Here is a 26,131-nt window from a genome sequence, read left to right as displayed (position 1 = left end):
CCAAAATTTCTGCAATCAAGTGTGAAAATACGACAGTTGACAAGCATATATATATATATATATATATATATATATATATATATACATACACACACACACACACACACACAATCCACTACAATTTAATGCAATCTTTTACAATCAAACATTAATAGGTCACAATCGACAAATAAATTTTTAATGTTTAACAAATAAGTATACTTTTATTTTTATTATAAATAACATGTTTCCTTGCTCGCATAAATAGCTTTATTCAAGTGTACATTAGGAACAATGCAAATGAGTTCATAAGTATTATACATTTTAAGTAATGTAATTATTCCTATTAGATTTATGGTAAATGGCCAATTTGACCATTATGTGGATAGGATAACCTAATAATGTTATATTAGAACTTAATTTGGCACAGCTCAGCTACTTGAAAAGTTCATTACTAGGGACTAGTTAATACAGACTCACTGACAGTCACACACAATTTCAAATTTCATAAGTGGAAAAAGTCAGATGTTAAATTCTGAAATATGTGACATCTACAGATGGACATTTAGAATTGTGGAACAGAGGACACAGGAAAAGAAACCAGGAGAAATAAAAAGGAAAATAAAGAAACAGACAGTCACAAAGACTAAGAGAAAGAAATAATCAGATATCAATTAAAAACATATGCTGAGAAACCTATGTTGCATTATCATAATGTTATTTAAGTATTTATATTTCAATAAACACATTTATTTGACATGGTTATTTCTGTGATGCAGTAACTACACATGTATATACTAGTAATCTGTCGGAATCAGCCTGCACACATGAGAATGAACAACATTATTTGTCAACACAGCAAATACTTTAAATCACAATATTTTTCATTGTATAAAAATGTAATAAATATACAATTTATTCATGATTTGTACCTTGTATAGCTATCTTAATAATTTCATACGAAGTATATGCTGAATTTATTGAATTAATGATGGGATAATATTGCTGAAATATTGTGTTTTACAATAATTAAATTATGAGTCTGTAACACAGCCTGTATCAGACCCAAACTAAAAGGTTGTTCTTGTTGTATGCTGAATAATTTTCTGAGACATGTATACACAAATTTGACATTAGCAGACAATCAAATTTCTTAATCATAAAAAACAGAGGTTCATAAAGTACAATTACTTTGAGTAATAGTTGTTCGGACATATTTTTTCACCTCTTCCTTGCAAACTGGGCAGTTTTTAACCTTTCTGACATCACATTTGACACACACAGCAAGATGTCCACAGGGAAGGAGTGTAAATCCATTTCTCAATTCTTGATTACACAGAAAGCAGTACTCTGACTTAGCTGCAATGCAGATAACATAAATATTTAACAATGTTACTTATTTACATTTTGCTTATGACATTAATTGTATATTGGACTGGTGTTAGAAATTAAATAAAAAGTAAATAAGTGGATTTTTCTTTGATAATACTTACCCAATCATGATACGTTTAGAATATGACAACCACCTCATTAATCCAGCCTCCAAGTTAACTTTCAGCTATAAAAAAGCCACAAGTTGTCTGTCCACAAAGTGGGAGTCAGATTAGAGTGATCTCCCCATGGACATAAGGACTGGAGCTTATTTTCCAGCCATACTTTGGAATGGAATGCAGCTCTGCCAGAAAGATGTAAATCCAGGGATGTTGGATAGGTGTATCTCTATTATGATTTATCAACATATTTTACTCCAAAAATTGGTTTACCTGATCATAATACATTAGGAGAATAGGTAAGAGATGGAGGCAGCTGCATCCTCTTACCCAGACAGAATGCGCCTGCTCCAGTCACCTAATGGTTAGAGTGTCTGCCTTGGATGTGGGAGGTCACGGGTTGAAACCATAGCCAAGTCATACCAAAAACTTATAAAAATGGTACTAACAGCTGTCTCGCTAGGTGCTCAACATTAAAAGATTAGTGTTAGGACTGATCAGCCTGGTGTCAGGATAATGCAACTGGGTGGGACATCATACTACATGTCACTATAAACTTCCACACTGCAGACATCGTAGTGATATGACTGAAATTTTTTTAAAGCTACGTTAAAAATCCAAATCACACACACACACCTTGAGATTGCTCATCTCTGGTCGCCCAACTTGGTATGGCTCACGAGTTTTCAACACCCTACACATGGTCGTGGGGGACTTAATACCTTCCACATTTGCTCTGCAGTGGACGGATAAATATCTACAAACCACCATTGTGTCTCAGCAGCACACCAATGGCAACTCCACTGTGGAGGGGTTGTGAACATTACTGACTGACATCTGAACAGCCAATATATGAAGACCACTGATGGAAAGACTGAGATGTCAAGAGTTTACAACCAGATACCACTTAAAAAATCAATCATTTTATTTCAGTTATATATTGAGAAAATAAAAAATTGATTTCTAAAGTCTTGTATATTCAGTACATGTACATTTAGAAAAGGTTGATCAAATGCTTCTGCAATAATTTTATGCTTTTTCAAACGTTCTGAACAAATTTATGCGCTGACTTGATGAGAGGCACATCTTGTGCTTCTCCTGAACAGCATAAATTTATCCTCTGAGATACAGATAAATGGTTTCCAAACTGACAACTGCTTCTGTTTAAAACAGCATCCAAACAATCAGGAAACACTACAATGTGAACCATGTGCTTAGTCCTTAAGCAGCAATAGCAGTCATGAGGCTGAATATAAACAACTTTGAAATATTCACTGCATGTGTACAGTAAGGGACTTACAATTTAATGTATGGGCTAGAATGTTCTTTCTGACAACTGGGTTATTGTTTTCCCTTTCATCACAAGATAAGTTTGTTTTAAGAAAAATAAGGAATGAAATAATGTCCCTTTTTATACTACAGATCAGAAGCAAAGAAAACAAATGTTGTTGATGGCTTCTATTGTGCTAGGTTATTAATTTGCACATGAGCATTTATCTTCAACAAGTGAATATGACAACCTACATGCATCTAAAATGATTTTTGTGACCATTTGTGATGAAAAATAATTATTTTAAAAAAATCTACTTGGATAATTGACATAAAATAGTTCAGTTTAAATTAAAATAAAGCTATGAAACCATAATAATGCTCTTTAAAGCAAACATATTTGCTTGTGCATGTTGATGTAGCAACTGCCAAAAAACTATGCCTATCAATTACTCCTCTATAATGCTGTGATTGGATGTCAGAAGAAATTATACATTATGCTAATGAGAGTTCATGCATGGGGTAACAAACGGAGCTTGTGCGATTTTCTTTCACTTTTAGGAATTACAATGAGATAATTTTCTAATAATTCCATGCCTTGCCATTTTGTGAGTTATCATGTGATACTTTGGTTAACTTTTAATTATTTATATGTTTCATATGCTGTAGTTCTTCTGGTTATTCTTTTTCTTTGTCTTATTAATTCCCAAGAACCCATGGAGGTGTAACTTTCTTATTTCTCCCACATACCTGCCCATGGAGGCATAGCATTGCTATTTCTCCCATATACCTCCTAGTGGTAACACACATAAAATGCATGATTTTGATATATAAAAAAACTGGCAATAATAAGGAAAATAAATAAAAACGATTGGCTCATACCCCCAAATTATCAAATAAAAGTCATCATTTGGCTGCAGCTGCTTTAGACTTTGGTAGTCAGCACACAAATCAGTTGCAGTAGAGTGCAAGCATAGTGGGAGTCCCTAGAGCAGCACTTGTAGGTAAAAAGTTAATAAAGATGACATAAACCTTCTTATTCAAGATAACAAAGTATAATAACTTTTATTTCTTCAAAATGCATATCTTTGATTTACATAACTTTAATATGAATTGCCAATATCCTTAATGAACAAACAGTACTCAACATACTCAGATTAAATTAGATAACCTGTGCAATGGTGGTTGGTCTCTGACCACCTTTACCTTTAATTGCTTCTATGACAATCAATTGGGCAAAGTCTGCCCAGAGTTGATAGTTTCTGATGATCATTAAGCACCAACATTTCTTGACACCTTGAAATAGGCCTCTAACCTTAATGTAGACTATTGGAAAAGTAAAGAGTCATGCTTCTTGTAAGAGAAGTTGAAAGCATTGTCTTATTGATGATTACCTTTCTCTTTTGTCTCATCATTCATGGCAAAAATTTCATCCAGGATCAGGTTTAAATCTGTCTGACCTGGAAAAAATGGAATTTTTAAAGTTGAAATTCATATTCATTGGTTAAAAAATGTAGTAATCTGCCTCATTCATATACATGCATGTCAATTATACAAAATGTTAAAGAGTACACATGGGGCCCCAAGTGGCCGAGTGGTCTAAAGAGCTCACCATTATGGATCACTGCCATCTCAACTCTGCGTTGCTTTGTGTCTTGAATTCAGCCAATGTTGGTATGTGAGAAAGCTTGCCAGTAGCTTCTCATGGGTCGGTGGTTCTTTCCGGGGTTTTCCCAGGTTCTTCCTCCACCATTAATATTGGCTGCCATGTATAGCTTATCATGTGCTGAAAAATGGCGTTAAACTCCACAACAACAACGAGTACACATGGAGAAAATAAAAGCTTTTGTGTATACAGAGATAATCAACCAAAACTGGTTAAATCTCTTTTTGACTGATTTTGGTAAAATTTTAAAAAGAAGTTGCATACAGAATATTAAAAGATATAAAGATTTAAATAGCCACACTGTACCTCATTAAGATGCATATGTAATTTCTTTTATTGAAGTCATACTGCAGGTTTTACTTTACTAGGTTTTTTTAATCGTGTAATTCATAATTGTTAAAAATACACCAGTGAAAAGTATCCCAGCAACACTTCCACTGGTACTCAAATTTATGTCATTTTATTGTATCTTTACCAAATTGGGCAAAATTTTAAAATAAAAAAGTGTTTAAAGAAAGGTCCTTATACCAAATGGGTATCTTAAAAATGTTGATACGTTTCTGAACTAGCAGCAAAGGGTGCATAACTGAACAATTTTATTGGCAGCAGTGTCTTAAATGGAAGAACTTTTGCTGAAAAACGACTGAAGTGTGGTTATTCAGGGACTGAACTCTTCCAAATGAAATGGAATGCTAGAAATGCAGCATATTCAAGGTTTCATTAATATGCATATGCAAGATAACTTTGGCTGAAATGTAATATTATTCAGTAAATTAATTAGTGGAAGAAAAGTTTGAAGGATGAACCATCAGTAACCATAACTCTTCTAATGATCATGTGGAAGACTTGAAATTATACTTATTCAAGATCTGATACCAAATATGGCTGAAATCCAACAAAGCTCAGTAAAGTTATATTGCAGGAACCAAAATCAGAACGATGAGCAATCATGGATCATAACTTCTTTAAATGATGCTTAGAATGCTGGAAATCAAATTATATTCATGGTCTCATCAATATACAAATGCATGCCAAATTTGTTTGAAATGCAACCAAGCTATTAAGTAAAGTTATGCTGCAGAAACCAAAGTCAGGATAATACATATTTTGAAGCCATATTAATGCCTGTAAATGATGTCATGAAATGCTGGAAACCAGAAGCACACAAGGTCTCAGCATCCTGAAGCCATCTAATTTGATTTAAATCCAGCAAATCGACAACAAACCCATCAAAGAAGCATGTAAGTCTACAAGACAATGTTCATACCAAATTGCATAAGAATGTTTGAATGGTTCTTGAGCTTTGCTAATTACATGCAACATACCATGTGAAGATATAAAATTAATTACCAATGGTCTTAGCAATATCCAAAATGGATTCAATTAGTCAAAATCCAATAGGGCACATCTAGGGCTATAAAGAAATGGCACAGAGTGCATTGAAATACCATACACTGAATGGTTCCTAGGCTATGCTGATTACAATGATTACAAGAAATGGCTGTTGTGAAAATATAATACTAAAGGAAAAAGGTAGTAACAATGTTACAATTGGACCTGCAAACACTAAAGTTTTACAAGGTACAGTCAAGCATGTCCTAACCATCACCTCAGCGGTCACCTGTTCACAATGGTCATTCTAATTCCCCACCCATCCCCAGCAAATTTTGTATATAAATGTCCTGCATGTAATGGTCACCTGCCTTCCATGCCCAGCAGCCAGGTGTATCTTAACCAAACAATGGTTCCTCCCTGAATTAAGTGATCACTGGCAAATTTCTACAGTGATTGCTCAGTCTATTCATACTAATTATTTGCTTCATGAGGAAGAATTGCTTAAAGGGGTATCATGTGAATTGATAACCAAACATTTCTTATCTTGTCTCTATTTCATACTCTAGTCACAATGACAGAGTAACTCAGAGGTGTCAATATGTAAAATTTTAAAAGCGATGCAGTTTTTATTGTTAAAATTGTAAAATAATCTGCAAATTCATATACATAATTGCTTGCGATTTAAAAGGTGAATTGTCTATTACATTATTTAGTTAACAATCATGGACCTTAATTATTCAAAATGTAGATGAGTCAAAACCTATGATCAAGGATTATCCTGGTCTATGGGACAATATACACACTAAATTGCATCAGAATATATTGAATGGTTTCCTAATCAGTATCTTGGTTACTAGACACGCATTAGTGAAGATGTAATACTAATTGAAAAGGGCAATAACTCAATCAGAACCGGACCAGAAAAGATCAATTATTAATATGCGATTCACCTACCAAATTGGCATCCAATTATAAGTAAATATTAACATTTTAAATAATAACGAATAAAATTTTCTGATATATAAATAAATAACAAAGTTTGTTTAGTTTGTTGCTTTAATTATGACAATAATTGTAAAAGGGGACATAATTCAACATTAGAACATTCTGTAATAGAACATGATTGGAAAGAGATATATATATATATATATATATATATATATATATATATATATAAATAAAATTCAGCATTTTGACACTGGCAGACATTTAAACATTTCTAAATCTAAGAGTATATGTAATCTTCATTCACTAATAAATTCATAAATTATTAAATAACCAATAAATTATTCATATTTAAAGGGAAATATAAAAAATATCTCTTCATATATGTTTCCTTGTTATAGTTTCAGTAAAGATATGTGTATCTTAATGATCCAGTTTCATGAACCTTTTAATATTTCATTTTTTGCATGTTATATATGCATTTAAGACTAGATACCTGACAACGTTTCAAAAGCCAAGTAGGGAAACTGAACAAACAAATCGAGAAATTGGGACCTAAAATCTGTAGTTTTTTGCAGCATTTTTTAGCCTCTTTTTCACTAAATATTGACCAATCTACTGTGTCCATTACATGTGACATTCTCAAAGGACATGCCATTTCTACTGTGACATGCCTTATTTTCCCCCAGGGTGTGCCCTCCTTAGATATTCTGCTCAGATGTGTTCAAACTGCACAAAAGCTAAAAGTTAGTCATAAGTAAATAAGTAAGTGCAACTTTTTAACATTTATTCCTTATCATTGCAACTGCAGTGTATCTTGTGAGAAGGACTGCCCCTCCAACATAATTCAAAGAACTCATGTTCTACAGTGTGTTATGTAAACACAAGCAACTGATTGGCAAATAATTCATGACCTATTTTGTTGTAACTAGCAATACTTAAATACGCCATCTGAAGCTAGAGTACATGTGGCAACTCATTTTCATGTGTTTTTTTTTATCCCACCTTATTTCAGTATTCTGAACTCAAAAGGCATTTAACATTGTTTATTAATTAATATATAATTTTGAATTATATTCTGAGGGCACATAAGCTGTGTGATATGTTTCTTCATTTCTTCTTTTAATTTAATCATGGCAATTAACATTTGTATATACAGTACAGCAATGTCAGGTGTTCACTCATCTAAGTTTCTTTGATGGGAATGGAGATGCTACAGCATTCACAGTGATTTCTTGGGATTGAAATTAAGTGCTGGCAATTTTATTTCTGTAGTTTATTTTTTGTGTGGTTTGTTTTCTGATTTTAGTATTTTGTAGGTTTACAAAATTTAAAATTAATGTGAATAATGTTTAAACTTAACACTATTTGCTGAAGAAAAAATTATTTGCAGTGTGACAATAATTATGTCACAACACTTCACAGGTGATAAAACAGAACATGGCTTCTGGAGTGCATAAGATATATCTATTTGTGTAGGATTTTAAAAAAAAAGTAGAAATGAAAATTGACAGACATAATCTAATAATCAGAGGTTCTCTGCAAAAATTGGGAGATATTATGAAATCAGGAGGCAGGCATAGAATGACTCAAAAAATCGTGAGTTTTTCCTAATGGTGTGAGATTTAACAGGTATGAGACTAGCTAGAACATCTCAGAATGGTTCAAGTTAATGATATCACCTTGTTTATGTCATTTTGTTTATAATGTTAATCTCTTAGAAATCAAATGTATTTATTATTGATGTAAACAATAATTTGAATTCTGACTGATGAAGCAATAAAGCAAAACTGGTCACATATTGTACATGTTGGTGTTGCTTATTTTTAAAAACTATTTAACATAAAAAGACTGTTGTAAACAAGAAAGAAAAAAACACTTCAAAAATTTCATAGGTCAAGCAGGTAGTCATTTGTTATGGAATGTGAATGAGACTAAAACACATGTTGTTCGCCGCCACTGTAGTGCAAAAGGTGTAGGAATACAGACTGAGATTAATCATTCTCTCTTAAAAGGAATGGTCATGGTTTAAAAGCTTATACATGTATTATTTATCTGTTGTGAAAACCCACACAATGCTGATATTTTTTACAATAAAAAATCTTTTTAAAGGAATTCAATGTAGCCATTGAGTACATCATTTGTTTCTGGAGTCTATAATGCCTAGTGTGATTAAGGCATTTGTCCTCAACTTTAATCAAGTGAGAATCAGTTTTCCAGATCTGATTATCCTTGTTAATGGGTTGTCTTATTTATTGCTTTTATATGTTACTGTGAATACAACCCACACCAAGGTATTATCTGTTCACCTAAGTGTAGCCAGCAACAGCATTGTTTATAGAATTAATACATTTATGTCAATGGTGGATGGTGTTTTTGGCTGTTGCTGCTAAATAAATTTATTATATTTCTAGATTAGTTCATTATGTCCTTTGGTTTCATTTTTTCATTCATATATATATATATATATATATATATATATATATATATATATATATATATATATATATATATATATATATATATATGTGTGTGTGTGTGTGCCATATTTACCCAAAGTCTGATAAAAACCGCTACAGTTGTTTATTATAACTGATCATTGATTGATTGTAACAATGACAGAACCAAAAAAGAATAAAATTCTAACACTGGAGGAAAGAACCAATGTTATTGAAAGAAGTGAAGTTAAAGACATACTAAATAAATATTACCTTAGTTAATTTTAAAATTAATATGCCAATACATGTACCTGTGATCTTCAAATATAAAATGTTAATGTTTTATGATAGATACATATCTATATTGCTGTGTAAAATTATTTTCAGCTGAATGTATGGAATATTTAACTTGAACTATATCAAGAATAATAATCATCATTGTTGTTTTTCTGAACAGACAATGGAAAAAAATTTGTCTGTAAAACATTTGTGTCTGTAGTGCAGATCCAAACAAGTGTCCCATGTGGGCTGAATATGGCTTATATGGCTTACATAACAGCTGACAATTTCACTAAACAGGTTTATACAGTATCGTAAGAACACAGCCTATGTAAACTGTGTCATAATTGTTGTATCATGTTGATTTTACCTCAGTTTTACTATATCTTGATTAAAATTCTTGATGAAAATAAAAACATAGCTAACATGTGCAGCATTTAAGTCATCCAGAGCTTGATGATAAAAAACCTATTAACATATTAACCCCTCAGGGTGAAGAGTTGTTGTTGTTGTTGTTGTTGTTGTTGTGGGGTTTAACGCCATTTTTCAGCACACGATAGGCTATGCATGGCGGCCAGTATTAATGGTGGAGGAAAAACCCGGCAAAACCCTGGGAAGAACCACCGACCCACGAGAAGCTTCTGGCATGCTTTCTCACATATCCACATTTGCCGAATCCTGGACTCGAACCCACGCAGACAGAGGTGAGATGGCAGTGATCCGTAACAGAGAGCACTTTACACCACTCGGCCACTCGGGGCCCCGGGTGAAGAGTTTAAGTGGCAGGAGGTAGTAGCCTACTGCCGAGCTCTGTAGCGTCATGGTCATGTATGATACACTAAATTGGGTGGTATTATAGAAAGGTAGACAGATTTAGCTCTACAATGATACCAAATAATCTGGGATTTCTAGTTGCACTACAAAATACAGAGGAAAAAAACTCATTTTTTGGACCCGATTTTTTTCTGCCCAAAATTAGCTCGTAGTCGGAGTCCGATTTTGTCAGGATTTTAGACTTTCTGGTCTCAGATCTAAGGCAGACAGGTATGAACTGCAAAGAGACAGATGAACCTTTGCAAAAAGTAGGATAAGATGGGCATTTGGAATAAAAAGTGGTCTCGATACGAAAATAATGTGTCTGTTAAGCAAAAGGAAAAAAAAAAAAATTTTTTTATTATTAAAAAATCCAACTTTTACCCTTCTGCTCATGCGCAAGCCAAATAGCCAATGAAAAACAATGTTTCTAGCACAAATAGGCAGTATGTTATTGCATGATCACCTGGAAGTTGGTGTTTTAGGATGTGTTCAGATGTAGCTTTCAAAATGTGTTTCCTACTTGAATTTCAGACAAAAACGACAAAAAACCCTAGGGGTTAATGTGTTACCAGATCAAAAATACAGCTTCAAGAGTGGTAACAAGGTCAGCCAATCAGATGCAAGAGCACCTCATTAATATGCACGGCTCCCACTTACTTTCAAAGTGCCTAAGATTTTGATTATATAAGCCCATATTTCAATTCTGATCAAATTTAAATAAGAATTATTATAACTTCCAGAATGGTTACCTAAATAAGCTCAGCCAAAAACATGTAAAGTTATAAATATTCATGAATCTTGCTCATCACTGATACAGTTCAAGATCTCAATGCTATACACGTATCATATCTTGACACAATATCAGATCAGAAATATTGCCTCCAGCTTGGCCAATCAGATGCAAAATCATCTCATTAATATGTGTAGATTTCACTTATTACTGAACTCATCCAAGAGCTTGATGAAATAGGGGGCCCTGAGTGGCTGAGTGGTCTAAAGAGCTCTCCGTTATGGATCACTGACATCTCACCTCTGTCTGCATGGATTCGAGTCTAGGATTTGGCCAATGTGGGTATGTGAGAAAGCTTGCCAGTAGCTTGTCGTAGGTGGGTGGTTCTTCCCGGGGTCTTACTCCACCATTAATATTGGCTGCCATGCATAGCCGATCGTGTGCTGAAAAATGGCATTAAACCTGACAACAACAACAAGTTTGATGAAAGAAGGTTTATAGTTCAAATCTGTTTAGAATCAGGTCAGAAATCTGGCCTCCAAAGTGGTAACAAGGTCAGTTAGCCAGATGCAAGAACACTTCATTAATATGCATGCATCTCATTCATTACTGAACCAATCGAAAATCCTGATGACACTGTAAAACCTGTTATGAGTGACCTCTGCAATAAGTGACCATCTGTCATTGAAGACCACAATCATAATGCATGGATCATTTTTTCTGTATATAAACACTCTGTCATGAGTGACTACATGCTGAATGTGACTGGCAACCACAATGTCTTAGCAAAATATGCATTTTGACACTGCAATGAATAACTGCATTGCAAAAACTGGGATAAACTCCAGCAACCTTTATTATATCCTTGTAACAATGACACAGACAGACACCAATTACCTTTATGTAATCATTTGTAACAACGACCACTCAGACTGTAAAAATTATTCTAATAAAAAACAAACACACAAAGAACAAAAATATGGAGTCTGGCTACTAGTTTGTAAATATGGCAAGTCAAGCATATAGTGACATATGTTATAGATAGTAAACCAGGTTAATGTACATGTTCTGAATTGCCACTGTAGAGTCGAAGTTAAGGTAGTGTTCATGTATACTGTTTGTCTTTAGAGTGAATCTGTATTGCCTGGGGAGTGAATTAGGTCTTTGTCTATTAAACCATCAATTGAGAATCATTTCTGGGATTCAAATGATAGTGTTTAAGGCTTGTGATGTTTGTTGCTTTTTTTCTCCTTGATATTATGGTGATTACATTCCACACACCAAACTGTTATCTACTGAAGCTGGTGCAACTGCTTACACACTTTACTTATAGAGTTAATCCCCCTATGTCTTCTGTGAATTAATCTGTTGACTTTTGTCTCTGAACAAATGATTCTGTTTCTGATCAGATAATTGTTTCTTTTTATGTAATTCATTGTTAGATATGATATACAATGCTTCTGTATAGAATTTTCATATTTTCCCAACCCTAGTCAAAACTGTCTTTATAAATGATATTACAACTGAACACTAATAATGTTTGCACCTAGTACCTTAACACATTAACCCCTGGTGACAAGTTTATGTGGCAGGAGGTAGTAGCCTACAAGGTAGACAGATGTAGCTCTACAATGATACCAAATATCTGGGATTTCTAGTTGCACTACAAAATACAGAGGGAAAAAACTCATTTTTTGGACCCGATTTTTTTCTACACAAAATTAGCTCATAGTCGGAATCCAATTTTGTGTCCGGATTTTAGACATTCTGGTCTCAGATCTAAGGCAGACAGGTATGAACTGCAAAGAGACAGATGAACCTTTGCAAAAAGTAGGATAAGATGGACATTTGGAATAAAGAGTGGTCTCGATAAAAAAATAATGGGTTTGTTAAGCAAAAGGAAAAAAAAGGAAGAAAAAAAGAACTCCAGCTTTTACCCTTCTGCTCATGCGCGAGCCAAATAGCCAATGAAAAACGATGTTGCTAACACAACTAGGCAATATGTTATTGCAAGATCAACTGGAAGTTGGTGTTTTAGGATGTATTCAGAAATAGCTTTCAAAATAATAACATTAATGACCTTATTTAAAGAGATTAACACAATTAGCTAAGAACTAATCTACCATGAGGCCCTCATACAAAGGAATTTATTTATTTTAGCTGCATCTCTGAAGCCACTGGATATACTGGGTTTGGAAGAAGGAAATAGAGTGGGTATTTCTAATCTCAACTGGAATACTATTCCATAGCAAAGTTCCAGAGTACTGGAAACTTTTTTAAAATAACTCCTTATTTGGTATGGGAATTTTATACTGTTTGGTAGATATGAATCGCAGGTGGGGAGTATTACCAGGAAGCCTATACTGGAATAATGAATGTAAATATTCAGGAGCACTATTATGGGATATCCAGTACATTAATTTGGCTTTTCTCAAACAGATTCGGTGTTTAATAGGTAATATTTTTAACTTACAGCTAAATTTTTCTTGCTTTCTTTCTTGATTGATATTAGCCCAAATGCTCTTTTTTGAAGATGTGCCAGCTTTGCTCTTTTTTTATCATCTGAATTACTCCATACTGTATAACAGTAGTCTAAATAGGGTTGTATGTAACTGTTATAAAATAGTTTTCTGTGCCTTTCAGGAAGAAAATGTCTTATCCTACTGAGAAGCCATAAACTTGAATTGATACTTTTTTACTGATATGTTTGATATGTTCAGTCCATGATAGGTTATTATCTACCAGAACACCAAGTAGTCTATCATGACAGACCATTTGCAAATTTGTATCCTTCCATGTCAGACATAGTTCATCACTATTAAAATTTGTCCTTTTCTGCCATGTTGAGAAAAGTAATATTTTAGTTTTACCAGTATTTACCACCATGCCATTGCATCATCATGCACCAGATTTCCAGTTTGTTTAGGGCATTCTGTAAAGAAATTTTTGAGTTCATTCTTTGTGTTTTGGATGTCTGACAATGTTGTGTCATTTGCATAGAGATCTGTAGATGATATTGAGTCTCTTAGTAAAAGTGTTAGAAAGGAATTCATTTATTTAAGCTGCATCTCTGAAGCCACTGGATATATTGGGTTTGGAAGAAGGAAATAGAGTGGGCATTTCTAATCTCAGCTGGAATACTATTCCAGAGCAGAGTTCCAGAGTATTGGAAACTTTTTTTAAATAACTCCTTATTTGGTTTGGGAATTTTATACTGTTTGGTTGACATGGATCGCAGGTGGGGAGTATTACCAGGTAGCCTATACTGGAATAGTGATTGTAAATATTCAGGAGCACTATTCTGAGATATCCTGTACATTAATTTGGCTTTTCTCAAACAGATTCGGTCTTTAATAGGTAATATTTTTAACCTACCAGCTAAACTTTCCTTGCTTTCTTTCTGGATTGATATTAGCCCAAATGCTCTTTTTTGAAGATGTGCCAGCTTTGCTATGTTTTTATCATTTGAATTACCCCATACTGTACTACAGTAGTCCAAATAGGGTTGTATGTAACTGTTATAAAATAGTTTCCTGTGCCTTTCAGGGAGAAATGCCTGAAATGCGAGCAGGAAACACATCTTGGGGGCTATTTCTGAATATAACTTAATACATAAACTTCCAAGAGATTTTCCATTAGCCTAATGCCTAGCTGTGTTAGAAACATCATTTTCCATTGGTTATTTTGCTCGTGTATGAGCAGAAGGGTAAAAGTTGGAGTTCTTTTATTGTTTTGCATAATGGACCCATCATTTTTGTATCGAGACCACTTTTTATTCCAAATGCCCACCTTGTCCTACTTTTTGCAAAGGTTCACCTGTCTGTGTGCAGTTCAGACTGGTATGCCTTAGATCCGAGGCCAAAAAGTCTAAAATCAGGAAACAAAATCGAATTCCAACCATGGGTGAATTTTGGATGGAAAAAAAAAAGGTCCAAATATTAGGTTTTTCCCTCTGTATTTTGGAGTGCAACTAAAATATCCAAAGTATTTGGCATCATTGTAGAGCTACATCTGTCTACCTTTCTATAACACCACCCACTTTAGTGTATCTTACATGACCTTGACACTACAGAGCTTGGCAGTAGGCTACTAACTCCTGCCATGTAAATGTGGGCCAGGGATTAATGAGTTAAAAAGGATTTTGGATTTTTTTTTACAAATTAGTCATGGAATGGCTAAATTTGGAATTTATGTGCAATGTTGATCCACAAGTGATTAAATATGCAAGGAATATTCAAATTTGGTTACATCATCAAAATGCACCAATTAATTTGAAATGCCCACTCTATTTCTTTCTTCAAAAATCAAACTATCCACTGGCTTCAGAGATGCAGCTAAATAAATAAATTCCTTCACATGAGGGCCTCAGGGTAGATTAGTTCTTAGCTAATTGTGTTACCCTCTTTAAATAAGATCATTATTATTATTATTATTATTATCATTAACTCATTAACCCATGGAGGTTTTTGTCATTTTCGCCTGAAATGTGAGTAGGAAACACATTTGGGGGGCTAGTTCTGAATACATCCCAATACATCGACCTCCAAGAGATTTTCCATTAGCCTAATGCCTAGTTGTGTTAGAAAAATTGTTTTCCATTGGTTATTTTGCTCACGCATGACTAGAAGGGTAAGAGGTTTTTGTAAGGGGGGTGGGTGTTGTTGCTTAACAGACCCATCATTTTCTTACTGAGACCACTCTATTCCAAATGCCCACCTTATCCTACTTTTAGCAGAGGTTCACCTGTCTGTGTGCAGTTCAGACTGGTCTGCCTTAGATCTGTCTACCTTTCTATAATACCACCCGCTTTAGTGTGTCATACATGACCTTGATGCTACAGAGCTTGGCAGTAGGCTACTAACTCCTGCTATGTAAATGTGGCACCAGGGGTTAATGAGTTAAAAGAAAATTAGCTTGCTTCCTCACCACAAGAGCAAACATTCATGAACATTGCTGAAAGATGGTGATGTAAAAAAAGCTAAAATATTTAAAGCTTTCTTCCATGGCATAATACTGCAGCCATCCACAAAGTTAGGTATATATACAGTGTGACCCAACCACAACACGCCCTGCAATAATGTTAATTTGGATATAACATGGTCATGGCGTGGCTCCCAACATTTTTATATTCATTTGCACATGAAAAATAAATTTGGGGGTTCATTGTATGTGAAATAGTGTATAAAAAATTTATTATCATTTTGGGGAAGAGATCGTGTATGAATTCGAATGTAATATGATCATGACATGGTTCCTGAAATTTTAAATACATGTATGTGCATTTTTCTTGTACCGGGAAAAAATATTTTTGTAAAAAGTACAATAAATAGTTTATAAAACATTTATTATCATTTTGGGGAAGAGTTCACATATGAATTTTAATATAATATGATCGTGGCGTAGCTTCTGAAATTTAAGAATTTCACCAGGTTCTTTAAGTGTTATGCCAAAAAACAACATTATTGGAAATGTTACTTATTACTGATCCATGAGTAAAGCCAGTAAGTTGTCTTTGTGATTGTCTTCAATTAATTCTGTGTACAATTGTTGCTCAAACAATAGCCAACATAAACATCAAAAATAAAAGCTGCCAACATGTTTGCTGGGCTTGGCAGTGTTATTAGAAGCAATCAGTTGACCAGTGAATAATGTCTGCTTTATTAGCTGGAAATTGAAAGGGTATGAAATTGTACATGCGTTCAGCTTAAATTTTTTTATAAAAGTGACTAGTGACTATTGAAGGCCAACTGCACTTGGTTCTTGGTTTTTACATGTGTATGGTGTTTGCTTATGAACTCATTATTAATTTTCTATTTTTTATAAAATTATTTTACCATTATGGAAAAGCAAGTTCACAAATGCAAGTCATTCTCTACACTTTATGCAATGATTATTATAGTAGTTTTCACACGTTTCTTTCGATATTCACAAAATCTGAAGTAAAAGTTATATGCACAGTGAAAGCATGAGTTGATTGTTAATTATTCTTGCTGTAGCCATTCAAACAAATCAGTGTACAAAAGTTAATTATTGGAAATTTACAATGGATAAATGTACATGGAAACACATATGAGAAAATGTTAGCAGTATGAAATTTGTACAGACATTGTTCATAGACCCTGAAACAGAATGAACTGTACACGTGCTTTGTCTTTCTAAACCTAATTTTGCTGTTAATTTTTCCCACTGAATTCAGACACACAATGATCTGTGATAAAATTATTGAATAGTTTAAATATGTATGCAATTTTGCAATGGAATTGCATTATGGATTAATTGCAAGCCTAGACAGTACGATATCAGATGGCAAGTAAATGGTGTTAATACTCTATTAATGCTATATATTAGACGCTGAATTCAGACACAATAATTATGGGACAAAATTATTGAATATTGTAAATCTGTGTGCAATTTTTCAATGGAATTACATGCATTATGGATGAACTGCATGCCATGACGGCATGTTAGTAAACAGTGTTGATACCCTATTCATTATATACATTAGACATGAGTTGTTATCTGAAAAAAGTAAAATACTGTAAAATCCCACATTAATGTGACCTTGCTATCAACGTGATCCAATTCTTTGGGTGCCAATTATTGTGTTATAGCGGGGTTCCATGTACATATATATATATATATATATAAATTCCAATTTTAATGAATTGACTGCGTTTTCTATGTTTTGATTGGATGTAAACGGTCATGTGATACTGATCTGGAATTTTTTACACATCGATAAATTCTGTGAACTACTTTTGGTTCCCTCTTACCAGATCATTTGATGTGAAGTTTTATCTATATCAACGCCTTACAACCTAATAATAATAACAAGCTCCCACCCACCCACTCCTGTGATTTCTGATCAAAAATGACAAGCCACAGCATAAAATCGATCATTAGAAGTTCAAACAAAATAATTGTACAGACCTTTCTGCACTCCAACACTCACCCCTTTTGCCAAAGAAGGCATATTGTAGGTCTAAGCCAATCTTCAGAAATTATTGCATTTTACCTCAACAACATGTTACATCAGTGGTTATTAAAGGTCAGGGTCATATGTCAACCAAGGGATGACACTAAAAATAGACATGATTTTGCTTTCAAAAGACCAAAATGTGTAGAAAGTAACAACACATGCCATACGCAAGCGTAATTTAAAAAAAAGAAGGAATATTCCTAGTTTAACAGCAACAACCATTTTTTTATATATTAAAATAACGATCACAACAGTATATCACTGGCATGACCCACTATGACATTCAACCCAGTATCACTGTATAAAGAATTGATGAATCTTGGCTAGCAAAGATAGGGTTATGTATTCTATCGCAGTTGAGAGGCTAATGAAAGAAAACCTCAATGTACATAAAAGTGAATGTTTTGTTGGTATCCCCTGATCTGATGTTAGGAAGGAAGTTAATTGGAATTATAAGGATTAAATGATCATGGTTGGGTATTTATCAATGCATAAATTTTACATAATCACTCACAAAGTTTACATAAACTTTATTTACTTTGTGAGTGATTAGGTAAAATTTACACATCGAAAAAACTCAACCATGTTCATTTAATCCTATATTAAATTAGATAATATTGGAAAGAGTCAAAATACAAATAGGGCTTGTTGTTGTGGCAACCAAGAGGTAATCAGGAGAGTCATCAAATTTCATCAAACTTGGATCGTCTCATGGATTTGCTCAGTATGAAATGGAAATTCAATCATGCATAAATAACAAATTTTCATACAAAATGCTTTCTAGCAAAATCAGATATCTGCCACTGACTAAACCCCAAAATTTGTTGATATCTTACTTGACAAGCAAAATCCAGTATAAATCCTAGGCAAAATGGTTTCTGTGTTTTAACAATCCAATTCTGCATCATCATGGCCATGGATTTGTACATAATATTACAATACAAATTTTAAGTTCAATGGGTACCACTCTGCATGATACAAAGTATACAGATCATGCACACTTTGCTGTATGCAAATGTTTCCAGGATCAATGGGGATGGGTTTGAGCCCAAGCATGAAGAACATTAGTTCAATTTAGTTTATCCTGAGTATGCTGGCAAATGTCTTCACATTGCAAACCATGCATAATCCTCATCTTTTAACATGATCAATATACTAAAAGCAAACAAAAAATAGTTTTTCTGCATGAAGAACATGTGCTCAAGACAGCATTTGCAACTAATTATATAACAAAAATTGTATGTATTAAACAAGTTGTAACTAGCTGGATCATGTAAGAACATTGACATACACTGACTGTAAAAGAGTCTTACGTCTCTTGTTTTGATGCTTCGTCAATACTCTCTGTATTATATCTGGTTTGCAGCCCATGTCCATCAATATTTGATATGTGTTCTGGTCAACTTGAAATGAGGGAGTTGTGTCCAACGACACATTAGACATACCTGCAAATTTAAAAATGAAATGATCAGAGAGTAACAAAATCCAACATGTACAGTTAAACATATTAACACCTTTTAATCATCCTGTCAACGTGACTGAAGTTATGAGTATATGTGAGATAAGAAATGCTTGCACATCTATTCACATGATAATCCTTTATCTTAACAAATCCTTTCTCATGAAGCAAAATCTCAGCTTACATAGAGTGAACAGGTATGCTCTAGTGACCACTTAATTAAGGCAGGGAGAAACCACTGTTTGGTTTGGAAACAGCTGGCTGCTGACCACCGAAGGCAGGTAACTGTTACATAAAGGACATTTATGTAGGAAATTTGCTGGGGGTAAATTAGAATGGCCACTGTGAACAGGCGACTGTCAAGGAAAGCTCACCTTTAGGACAGGTTTAGCTGTATGTGAAAAAAATTAGTCTAAATTCATTGTCTTTAAAGGTGCACCAAAATTGTGAACGATGTTTTGATGCTTCATTGTTCCAACAACACAGTTAAAAAACATAAAGTTTTTTCAAATTTTAAAGAAAAGGCAAAGATATATATCCAAGGCACATCTACAACTGAATGAAAAGATCATGAATGTGCATTCATATAAATTGACACCCATGAAAACAAATGAATTTACCATATGTATGAAGTCAGTTGCAGAACAACAGAATTAAAAAAAGTGTAGTCATAATTAACTATAATGCAAAGTGCTCAACATTAAGAGCTCAGTGTTAGGACTGGTTGGCATGGTGTCAGGATAATGTGACTGGGTGGGACATCATGCTATCTGTTTGTGGCATGATGCCCCAGTGCAATACATCAGTCTAAACTGCTACTCTGCACATACACTGGACAACAAATTTTTACAAAAGTCATGTTACTGAAATAAAATTAGTCAATTCTTATCAATTTTTATGTGCTGAACACGAATATGACAGTCAAATTGCAAAATTGGCTCTAGTTTTTTTGTAATCTGCAAGAAATTAATGTTTACATAACGAAATGCATTCCAATAGTAAAAGGTCAACTGTAATAGCCTACCTATAAAAAATCAAGTCATTGACTACATCTTAGATTTCTTCGCCTGTCTCTTGTACAGCTGTTCGGGAGCATCTCTGAGGAGTGTCCAGCAGTAGTCAGCCAGCATTGTAGTGGACCATTTTCCCTGGTATCTTTGTTCCATTGTTGCGATATCTTGATGAAAACGTTCGCCGTGTTCATCACTAACAATACCACAGTTGCTAGGAAAGAAATCCAAATGGGAATGAAGGAAGTGAATCTTTAGAGACATATTGCAGCCAAGTTTCTTATACTTCATCAACATGTCTTCTACTAGTTCCTTATAGTTTTCTGCCCTAACATTTCCGAGGAAGTTTGTAGAAACTAGGCGAAAAGCATTCCATGCTTGTTTCGCGTCACCTTCCAGCAAGTTGTTGAACCGGTCATCTTTGAAAAGCTCTCGAATCTGAGGACCCACAAAAACTCCCTCTTTAATCTTTGCTTCGCTGAGTCGAGGGAATTTTTCATGCAGGTATCGGAATGCTGGCAAAGTCCGGTCAATGGCTTTCACGAAGTTCTTCATCAAACCTAGTTTGATGTGAAGGGGTGGTAGCAAGATTTTCTGAGCCTCAACCAGAGCTGGGTGTTGGATATTCTTCTCTCCAATGGCTACATTCTGCCTGTGAGTCCATTCCTTCCTCATGTAGTGCATTTCCCTTGCTCAGCTATCCCACTCGCATAAGAAACACATGTATTTTGTATATCCTTGCTGCAGTCCCATTAAAAGGGCAACTACCTTCAAATCACCACAGAGGTGCCAGCTGTACTTGTTATACTCAATGGAATTCAGTAGCTGCCTTAAGTTATCGTATGTCTCTTTCATGTGGACAGCATACGCTACTGGAATAGATGGAAGAATGTTTCCATTGTGCAAAAGCACAGCCTTGAGACTCAGTTTCGAAGAGTCCACAAATAGTCTCCATTCTTGTGGGTCATGAGTGATTTTTAAAGCATTCATGAGGCCCTCAATATCGGAACAGAATATCAGATTACTTTCCTTTCTGAAGAAAGGCTCCAATTGCTGGTGGCGCTTTCGATATGCAGTAATTGTGACATCTTCTTCTAGAAGATTCCATTGTTGGAGTCTTGATCCTAGCAATTCTGCCTTGTTCTTTGATAAGTCCAAATCACGAATCAGGTCATTTAGTTCTTCCTGTGTTATTCTGTGTGGGGTTGATGATGCACCACAGTGAAAATCTGGATCACTGCATGCTGATGGACCAGGAGAAGAACAGGTCGACTCACCTTTGTCTTCGTCAGATGAATCAAGAGAATATTCTGCTGGAGGTTCTGGAATAGGAAGTCCCTCACCATGTGGAACTGGTCTCAATGCAGACGGAATGTTTGGGTAGACTATTCTCGACTTCTTTCGCTTCGTTATTCCGCCGGAAAGAGGAGGAACCAAGCAGAAGTAACAGTCATTTAGGTGGTTGCTTGGCTCTCTCCACACCATTGGGACTGCAAACGGCATTGATGACCTTTTGCAATTCAACCACTGTGAAAGCTGTGTTGTACATGTAGCACAGCATATATGCGGAGCCCAAGGCTTGTCTTGGTCACCAACCTTGCATCCGAAGTAAAGATGATATGCCTTCTTCACTTGAGAATTGATACTTTTCTTCTGGTTGGCAAATGTCACTTCCCCACAAATATAGCAAAAATTGTCCGCGGTATTAACACACTTTCGAGGCATTACTGTTCTTTATTGTACGTAAATGGATAAAATAATAAGTTTTATGTAACAGTAGCTTGAACTGTCTCGCACAACGTCTAAAATATTTTAAATGCTGAACCTATCTGATTGGGCTTTATATAGTACACTGCTTACGTCAGCTTCAGCAGCCGCCTGGCATTAGTATAATAGGCCTACACATGTATAGTACACTGCTGACGTCAACTTACTTCAGCAGCCGCATGGCATTAGTATTGCATTGCATCAGAAAATGATGCAATCAACTGTGGATGATGTGAGCATGATGGTATTAAGCAATGTTACATCATTATTCCGGATGTTGCTGCAGTCCTACTGGAGAAATTTACACAGTGAAACATAGAAAATGAGGTATATGAATATCTTCAAAACGAGAGCCAATATAAATTTTTCACGGTTATATTCGTGTTCGGCACACCAAAATACTGCAGATTAGGGCCTTTTCAAGTCAGTAATGATTTCACTGTTGACCAGTGATATCATAGTTATATGACTGAAAAAATTTTAAAGTGAGGAAAACTAATTTTTTTATAGATATTTCAGTTCAAGAGTATGTGAGACAGCTTGCCAGTAGCTTCCCAGAGGTCAGTGGTTCTTCCCAGGGTTTTTCTAGGTTCTCCCTCTACCAGTTATACTGGTGCTGAAAAAGGAGGTTAATCCCACAACAACAACAATAACAGCAGCAGAATTTCAATTCAAGACAATTATTCCATCATGCCTGGCACATTACAATTATGCCATCATACCTGGCACATTGCAATTATGCTATCATATCTAGAACAATTATAGAATCACACCAGGCACATGGCAATTATGGTGTCACACTTGGCACATGACAATTTATACCATCATAAGAGGCACATGACAATTTATACCATCACACCATGCATATGACAATAATAGTATCAAACCAAGCAATACCATAAAACTTGGACATGAGGAAGTAAGGAATGGTTTAAAAAAATTACTCAAATTTGGAACTAAATTCACTAGAAGGAAGTTGTATAATAATAGCATAATAATAATACAACAACAAAGTTCAAACCAAAATCATATTTTATAGCATGACAATGATCATAATTAAAACAACACAATGACATGAAGAACACAACCACCAATCCTCTCTTGATGACCGCACTTTGTTATGTCAATAAATCCATGAGAGGGACCTTTTAGGTTATTTATGCAAGGGATCAGGAATGAAGTCAATACCCTGGATTGTTAAATTAAATCAAAAATTTATTTATTTATAAAGGCTTGATGGTGTCACCATAATATATGTAAAAAGTACAACGAATACAAACTGTTATCTCCCAGTTAAATGCGTAATGGTAAACTAATAAAATGCAGTCATGTTTATAAGTCCTATTTTACAGTTGCTAATCCCCATTTTATACGAAAATGAAGCCCTATACTGTCCACAGCTCAAAAATGTCAACTGTATTTGCACAGCAAACAATAAACTGTGATTGTTACATACAATTGGTAAACAACAAAGAGGCTTAATGACACTTTTAATTTATTTACCATATGTTATGTCAAAAAGCGTGGACGATTTGATCCCAGTGTGTTTATTTAATTATTAACACCCCCGTCGGTGACTAGCTAAAACAGACATTGTTTATACAATCGCTGGTTACAATATGGTCACGCTACTTAGTTATTGATAGTGGCCATAGATTCTCAGGGGCTTCACTACTGTGTTTTATGTATTATTCTTCTGATTGTATTTTCACATACGATTTTTCGAATTTTCTTATTTTTGGACAGATTATTTCCGGATTATCGAGACAAGTTTTAATGTAATTTTACACTTTGGTCCCCAATTTTGATTTCCGGATCCGAACGCAGATTTCTTGATTAACGGAGCAAATTAACATTTAGGAATTCCGTTCCCATTGAATTATGTCCAGATAGCGAGGTTTCCGGATAAACGGAGTCTGGATTAACGAGGCTCCACTGTATACAACTTTTAACAATCAAAGAATGTATTGAAGACAAAGATAATTAGTTTGTTTTGTTATATCTAAATTATTTTCTTAATGTTAAGATCGGCACTGTTGTTTCTAATTAAGTTATATGTGATAGAATAAGCATGAGAGGCAACAGATCTCTGCATATTGTCAGATGTTCCTTTTCTTCACAAATAATGGCACCAAATCTTCACATTTACATTTTTTATAGGGATAACAAACAAGATGAAGTGACATGCTTTCTTAATCCCTTTCATGTGTGACCCGGGACTTGCGTCGTGTGCTAATGTGCATGGTTGTTGTGAGTGAGCGAACGAGTGAGCGATTGATCGCAGTGCATCATTCCCGTGTGTCACGTATATGAAAACCACCTTTCTGCGATACTAATAAAAGGCTAGGGAATGACTACTCAAAGAGAGAGAGAGAGAGTCATACAACACCTCGAGCAGTGCGGAGATTTGTCTTTCACGCAAGTGAAAGACAAAGGGATTGAATAAGTTAATATATTTCGGGAAAGTAATACTCTTCGAGTCTGGTAAGGGAGTCTGGTAAGGGATTGTTTTTATTTTTGTGATAAAATTATAAATGCCGGTGGGTGGGTTATATAATGTGTATTGTATTTGTTATATTATGTATTATGTTCGTCTTGTGTTCTAAGTATGTGTTTTGTTTTGTTTTAGGTTTTTTTTATTGTACCTCATACCAACAGTCATAAATCCCACAATTGACAACAAGAGTACTTATTTCTTTGCGAGAGGAGTGAGAGCTCACACACGCATAACCTGAACAGATCTATTTTAAATTTGTCTGTGCTATTTGTGCTAAAGATTGGTGGCCATAAAGACCTGAGATAATTGCTTATAATGACTGGTTGCTTGACACCAAAACATCTGCCTAAGTTACAATGTAAAGAAGCTCTTTTCATCTTTTCCGCATAACCAAAGTTGCATTTTCTTTCGGGCTTAACTAGCAATCGAGTGGCTTCCATTGCAATCAGGTTGAAAATGTAACTCTGACCCTATCCAAAATCTCGATCCTCAACCATAATTTCATAGATATGTTCCATATGATATGTTCTACCAATTAAAGTTGTTTTCATTTCAATGTGATTTAATTTTTTCATTGTTTCCTATTTGGTTTCCATAGCACCAGGTGGGAAATGTAGTTTTGACATCTTACAAAGTACCAAGCCAATCTTGAAAAAACTTGCTAGGAATGTTTGTTATTCTACCGAATTTTCAGCAGGCTCCTGTGTTAACTTGCTCCTTGGATTGCAGCATGTGAAAAAAATGTAATTTTCTGAAATTTATGAGCCAGTTTTCAATCAAACCTTGTAGGGATGGATATTCCTCAGGACATGTTCAACCAAACTTGCATTTTTTATTTTGTTTCTATAGCAATTATATGCTTTGAAAGCAACTAAGTGGAAATGTACTTTTTTCATCTCCAAATCTGCTGGTCGAAATTGGATAAAATTTTATATGAATGTTTCTTCAGACATGTTTTACCAAAGCTGTGTTTTGGGTGAAGCTTCTTCAGCAGTGTCTACCAAAACAAGAGGAAAAAATGTATTGCAATGTAAAGCCACCAGACCAGTTTTGACCAAGCATCTTATACTTCTTGAGCATTTTAAAGAAAACTGCATTGACAGTTGTTATTTTTCTAATGTTCTACCGAGGTTGAGCATTCAGAGACCTCTCTAACAAATGTTTGACTCCCATTGTGAATATCTATACATCTACCACTTCATCCAGAAATTAAACAGACTGATGAATATTTAGGGGAATAGGCACAGTTTTTTGCATAACAGTGTCTACATTTGTATGTGACTTCAATTTATCATGTCCAGGTACATGTATATAAATAACATATTTATAAAAAAAATTAAACTGTTTGATAATTTAGCAACAAATGTTCTCATAAGAGAAAAATGTCATTAAAGGTAATATTATCTATGTTGGGGTCTGCACTGAGACAAGGAAATCCCAGTCAAGGGGTTACATTATTTGTCTCACCTTGA

At 34.6% G+C, this 26,131-nt stretch overlaps 1 protein-coding gene across 2 annotated transcripts in view; it reads right to left on the bottom strand.

Annotated features, from left to right (window-relative positions):
• Positions 1-226: 226 nt before the first annotated feature.
• LOC149806913 (uncharacterized) overlaps positions 227-26,131 on the bottom strand; it is an 89,681-nt gene continuing 63,776 nt past the window's right edge. For both annotated transcript variants that reach the window (XM_089959620.1, XM_089959630.1), the window contains exons 9-11: positions 19,240-19,371; positions 4,133-4,198; positions 227-1,338 (exon numbers count right to left, since the gene is read on the bottom strand). In XM_089959620.1, the coding sequence (XP_089815746.1) occupies positions 1,154-1,338; positions 4,133-4,198; positions 19,240-19,371 (383 nt within the window). In that variant the 3' untranslated portion in view covers positions 227-1,153. The remainder of the gene's footprint in view (positions 1,339-4,132; positions 4,199-19,239; positions 19,372-26,131) is intronic.

Source organism: Sinohyriopsis cumingii, chromosome 1 (assembly GCF_028554795.1).
Source record: "Sinohyriopsis cumingii isolate HCF-2022 chromosome 1, ASM2855479v2, whole genome shotgun sequence".
NCBI lineage: Eukaryota > Metazoa > Mollusca > Bivalvia > Unionida > Unionidae > Sinohyriopsis > Sinohyriopsis cumingii.
This window is presented reverse-complemented; position numbering and strand designations above follow the sequence as displayed.